We start from the raw sequence: 6,342 nt of genomic DNA, 5'->3' as shown, positions 1-6,342 counted from the left end.
TCCACATGGAAGCACAAATGGCTTTAAACACCTGGACATATATAGATTTTTCATCTTATATATATATTTATAGATATTTATAACAGTAAAGATATGTTTCTCATTACTACAATATACTTGTTTAACTCCTTTAAGCAGCTGGGAGGGAAAAAAAAAAATCAGTTTCACTACAGTCACATCTGATATGTGTGTCACAAAATACAAACGAAACAAGCCATGTGTGAGATTCGAGTCAGACCATTCCAGGACAGAACAGCTAAGAGGCAGGCAAAGAGTCTCAGAGGGAGCAGGCCTACATGTCAAATGGTGGTTTTGGGCTCTCCGGGCGGGAGGGACTGGCCTTACCCGGCCGGCTGGAGTTTAAAGACAAGAAAAACAAAGAAAAAAAGAAAAGGGGAAGGGAAGGAAAAGGGGGGAGAAGTAGTAAAACAATAGTTAAAATACAGAAAGGAACTGGCATCAGAACAATAGAGGATCCACAACAGAAATTAAGAGCAATAGCACTGAAATAAGATAACTTAAATCTGAATCAGGCCTGCAATACAGGTGGCTCATTTAGCTCTGGTAGAGACATGACATCTGAGATGTACAGGGTTGATATATTTTTAATTCTCAAGTTTTTTTTTTTTAAATACATGTAGCATGAAAAGTAAAAACCAAACCTTAAGAAGATGAGTTGTGATCAACAACGGTTACAAGTTTCCCCAAACACGTACCATCCACATGCAAGAAGAAAAGGCTACATAAGAAGTCACCATGGTACCCAAAAAACACTGAAAGATGTGCTTATTCAAAGCAGAAATATTTTCAACAAAACATTACACAGCAAACTCCCTGAAAACATTTGGTTGTCCATTTGCAAGGGGGGAGCAGCATATCTATCCCCCTCTCCCTGCTGGGTTCAGGAAAGTCAGCCAAAAATGGTGATGCAAGACAACTGCTGGCAGAAGCCAGCGCATCACCAGCCGGATCTCCCCAGCTCTTTTGGGGAGCTGAGCGCGAGCAGGTCCGTGTGCTCCCTGCACGCTGAGGTGTGTGCGCTATCTCAGACTTCACTCTAGCAGGACTATGCCGATCCATTGAGTTCCCCCCTTTCTTGATCTCCCTGCCTCACTTTGATATAAGGTTGATTGCACTGTTCCCAACATGAATTTTTGCACCTTAGAAGTCAAACTAATACACAGGACATCTAATGTGTTCCTAACGGTGTCACATGTTTTGACAGTATTTTTCTTCTAAGTCACACTTTTGTCATCTTAACTACAAGAAAGGAAAATAGCTACAGATCAGTTCTAGGTGCTACAGCTAACTGATGCAGGCAGGACACTTATCCAGGCCAGGCAGAAGAAATAACTGGACGGACAGCCACCACTTGGACTTAAGGATGTCCCTGTGGCTGATCTCTCCAATGAGCCTGTGTACTTCAGGGATCCATGCCACTGAATGAAGGCTACTCTATGCTCACAAAGCAATACAGGACGCATGAGTGAAGACGAAGAGCTCAATCACTAGGCTAGTGTTTTACGACACACCAGGAAGGGGTGGTGGGAGGCAGAGATGTGGGATGGATGAGGAGAGTGACTGTGGAAAGGGAGAGTGGAATGGGGAAGCCACCAGCACGGCATTCGTCGCCAGCTGTCTACAGCCTCAAGTTATAAATCTAAGAGGGACGGTTCAGCCGGTCGGATTATGGTAGGTCGAGTAGGTGAGGCGGGGCCCCTTCTGCTGTGAAAAAGCAGAAAACAAAAACAAGAGAACACACACTGTGGTTAGCACAGCAATCGCAGTCACAATCACACATGCTTCTCCACCTCGCCTGAGCCAGCAAGAGAATAAAACTTGAGGCACGAACTACCAGAGTGCAACTCCACAAAGGAGACTTACAGGTGTCTATTAGGCCTCGCACTGACCTTTCTGCACAGCATGAATCACCAGTTAAGCAATTCACTGGGCAGCCAGTTTTGCTTTCCCTCTGAAATTTCAAAGTGCAGAGATTTATTGCCAGTGAGTGCACTGGCTCTGGAATGAGAGTTGAGAAGCATGGACAACAGTGAGCTCCTGTATCAAGCACATGACAGTCACAGAGCATGGATGGGGTCCTCTGAGACACGCTGCTGTCAGAGGTTCTTGGCTGGTTTGGAGGAGCACCTTCTTCCCCTGCCCTCGAGGCTACTTGCAAGCCTGATATTCCTTATTCCAATACATGATACTGATCTTTGATGTTAGGGGCAAGCTTGCTGCAAGTCTTGGTGCTCAACAAATGCAGCTTCTACTTACTTCACTAAAAGGAACTTTGGCCATTGCTACTCCATTCTGTTTCTGCTCTTTTGCTGGTACTCTAGCTAGGTAACTGCACAGCAACTTAAGTGTTTGCCCTCTGCACGGATTAAGCGTTCTAGGATCTCCTCCCTGTAAGGGACTGGGGAAAAACAAAACCTCAGAAAATACAAGACAACACCCCTGCCATTTCTCTCATTACTTGAAAGACCACTTCAGACTCAGACTACAGGCTTTAAGAAGTCTACAAATAAAAAAACCAAGTGTTCTCTAAGTCAGTGAGTCCAATCTATGTTTTTTCTTTAAAGCTCCCTGCAGTGTCTGTAACCTAAACAGCATCATGATAGTGTATCATTATAAGTAAATTGTTCAGTACCAAGCCAGAGTAGTTTTACAGTCCAAACCGCCTGAAATGCAAAGAGCAAACCCGACAGGATGTAGACCAAGTAGAGAGGAAGTATTTGCACTGATCATACAGAATCAGGTGTCACAGAACTAATGCCTGAACAATTCCACACTGACAAGCTTTAATTTAGATTACAGAGAATCAACTGACTGCTGGAGATGAAGGCCCTCCCCTAACACAGGAGCTGAGGGAAGGGAGGGGAGGAAGAAGAGAGGCAGAGGAGGATGTTTGCACCAGTAGTCTTCTGGAGGTAGAGAAGTCTTTGTTTTGCACTCACTGCAAGTCTATAATCTTGCTGGTACCAGAGGAGCTATACTCCCATAAACTGGGCCAAGCTTCCTCATCTTCGCAAATGAACCAGAGGAACTCTATGGTCCTGTTTATTAGACGTCAGCAGAATTTATTGCTCCGTATCTATTAAGCCCCAGATCTCAAAACAATTACAACCACTTGTTCCTTGCCTTGGAAAATGATACATAAAAAAGCTTCAGTCACCAAAACGTTTCCAAATGTTATTTCCTTGACTGAAAATGTCAATGGGGACTGCAAGACCCCACTGTCAGCATGCCAATCAAGTTACTGCTCCTGTAACTTGTACTCCTGTACAGCAAATAATGATGGGATTGAGCTAACCTGGAAATTACAACCACCTTGGAAGGATGCTGAAGTAATACTATCTCCCAGAAGCAAAACTCACAATGAGATGTTACAGCTGGGGAATCTGTGACCCTGAGCTGCATGACATGTGGGATCTGTGCATTATCTCTAAAGGGTGCTCATGGTGTAAATGCAGCCATACCAACCATTCAACAGCTACTACTATCATTGGAACAGTTACAGCACTTGAATTAAAACCTTACAAAATTTCAGCTCAACTTTTAGTGAGATGCTGTTGTACTGTCACATGTGTTAGAAGGCTTTTTTTTTTTTAGAAGCTTGAAGGGCTTTTTGCATTTCAGGAGTTTGGACAGGTTGTCCTAACAGCCTCTGTGGATTTACATGAAAAGGATGCTTAAAGTTGCTAGACTATGTAATGTGTTCTGGCAAGAGAGGCTACTTGACCAAACCAGAATAAATAGGGCTCAAAGGAGCACAAGTAATTTTCAGGTAGACGGGCTGCTTTTTTGGTAATGTATATGATTGATTTTTGCAGACACTTATTTCTCTCAGCACTCAGAGCATTTTGGGGGGGGGGCTGTCACTTTTTAAAGTTACAGCTTTTGTCTCTGCTCAGGTTTTCTGGAGACACTTGCAGAATCTGCCTGGTAGGGTTACAGAAGGCTGAAAACTCTTCCACAGCACAAAAAGGGACAGAGAAGTCTCTCAAGCAACATTTACTCACTGCATTGCTAGCCAAGCCCTTTTACATCATTGAAAAGTCACTTTCCTCTGTCAGGACAACAAGGAACAAAGCTTTGCTCACAGGGAAGCCTGTGGCAGTCTCCAGCACACAGGAAACAAGACCTGTGTCCTGGCAGGAGCCTAAGGAGACCAGTTACACTGACTGTCACGTCCCTTGAAGTCAGTCTTTCAAGCCATACCCAGACAGAACACTGAGCTAATCATATCTAGAAACCAACAGGCTAATAGAGAATTCTGCTGACAAGGACCTAACAGAGATGGTAAAACATTACATTTATTCCCTTGGGCTGCAAAAGGTTTTGGGTGGGGTTTCTTGGGTTGTTTAGGGTTTTTTTGGTGGTGTTTTGGGTTTTGATTTTTTATTTCCTTGGTGCTCTTTATGCCAGATTAAGAACAGAACGCCCCATAACAGCGAGTCCCAGAACGAGGTACAGACAACAGCAAGCCTCTTTCCTGAGGTTGTTCACCAAGATGCATGTTTCTAGGGCTGCCAGGGATGTCTGCAGTAGGCAGAGTATTGGAGGAAACTGCTGATTGCTCCAACACCTCTGCAGTATGTCATCAGTGAGGAGGGCTGACGGGTGACATCCTCAAAGATGTCAATCACTGCACAGTCACTGCATTGGTTTGATGTGATGTGACACCTCTCAGCTCTAACTGCAGTTACATGCAGCAGTAACAGACACCATCTGCTGCAAGATGGGGGCTAGCTGTGAACTCCCCTGCCCTGGAACAGGGGCTTGAACTCATGCTATTCTTAAGATAGGACTTCAGCACACACTCCCCCAGCTCTCTCTGCCACAACTAGCAGCAAGGGAATCTACGGAAGCTGCTGCTCCACTCCTCTCAGTCACACCTTTCACTTCAAGAAACAACATCCACAGAGAAAGGGAGAAAGGGCAGAACAGGGCAGGCATGGGTGTTTTGGGCCCTATCTACCCCTTTGTCAATAAGGGCTGGAGATTCCCAGGAAAAAGACTCAGGAGAGTTTGGCCAGATATCCCTCTTCACACCCCCACCCTCAGCATTAACAGGACAAGGTAGAATTGTTGGGCCAGCACAGTACACGTGAGCCTGCCCCAATACCCTGCTACTTCACTGAACAAGTACAATGCTGCAAAATGCAGAGAGAGATAGGAAAGAGAACCAGGCAGGAGCTCAGGGCAGAGTGTCTGGGGGGATATGAATCACTAAACCCTTCCTCTTGCAGGGGCAGAAGGCAGAGGAGAGAAGGCAATTTGAATAGAAACAGAGGAGTAACCTAGAAGGTAAAGGGTCAAGTGGAAAACAAGCAAAGGGAGTTTGCTTCTAACAGTGATGATGGGACACAAGGATAACAGGGAACATTCAATGTCAGAGTTACCCTGCACTCAAACATGGAAGTCCTGACATTAATGATCCAAACTCCTCCTGCCTTCCATGAGCACTAGGGACACAGTGAGGAGGGGAGCACTTCTCCAGCCAGACATTAGAATATAAGAAGAAGAGTCTGAACTAACAGCTCCAAGTCTCTACCTTGATCCTAACAGAGCTGACAAACAAAATCAAAACAGAGTTCATTCAGCTGATCTCCCAGTCAGTGTGGATATAAGCCAAATGAAAGACACACACAGTTTAGACCTTGTTGCCAGAGCTCATTCCCCCATCCCACCTCTTCTATCTGGAAGCAGAGAAACAGTCCTCTAGTAACCTTAAGTCAGGCACTGAGGCTTTCCCAGCTCCTGCAGCTCAAGCAGCTGCTCTGTCTCTGATCAGGCAGTTTTTCTGTTCAAGACTCCTCCCTTCATGAGATCCTGGCAGAGGTGGTTCATTGGACAAGGGACTCTGTTACTAATACAAGAGCTAGGCAGCAGAGGTGAGCTGCAGAGCAAGTGGAGGATGGGGACACAATGACTCATGCATTGCAGGGAGAGTGCAAAACGTACCGTGGCTGCCAGTCCTCAGGGGTCACTGATAGTGATTCTGAAAGACAACATGAAATCAACATGGCAGTTCAGACAGTTCAAGGCAGAGGCCACACAGACTGTCAGGAAGGTGGAACAGAGACACATGCGCTTGCACAGACACACATTCGCACGTCCCCCTCCAGAACACAGCACGAGTGTGCACTGCTGGGTAGGGCTGCACTCTGCCACGCAGGACTTCACACACACAATCACACCCTCATCTTTGCATACATCCAGAACCCTGTTGTGCACAGGGGGCTACATCGAAAGCTGTCTATCTGTTCACACACCTACCGGCCACTGCTCACTCACCCACACAGCAAGTCCACTCTCAGATCCAGGCTGATGTTC

At 45.7% G+C, this 6,342-nt stretch overlaps 1 protein-coding gene across 1 annotated transcript in view; it reads right to left on the bottom strand.

Annotated features, from left to right (window-relative positions):
• Positions 1 to 135: 135 nt before the first annotated feature.
• Positions 136 to 6,342, bottom strand: part of DNM1 (dynamin 1) — a 44,424-nt gene continuing 38,217 nt past the window's right edge. Inside the window, 1 exon segment of the mRNA XM_009322201.1 lies at positions 136 to 353. Within this exon segment, the coding sequence (XP_009320476.1) occupies positions 293 to 353 (61 nt within the window). The 3' untranslated portion in view covers positions 136 to 292.

Source organism: Pygoscelis adeliae, unplaced genomic scaffold (assembly GCF_000699105.1).
Source record: "Pygoscelis adeliae isolate BGI_AS28 unplaced genomic scaffold, ASM69910v1 Scaffold114, whole genome shotgun sequence".
Taxonomy (NCBI): domain Eukaryota; kingdom Metazoa; phylum Chordata; class Aves; order Sphenisciformes; family Spheniscidae; genus Pygoscelis; species Pygoscelis adeliae.
Note: the sequence above shows the minus strand (reverse complement) of the source record. Positions and strands in the feature narration are given on the sequence as shown.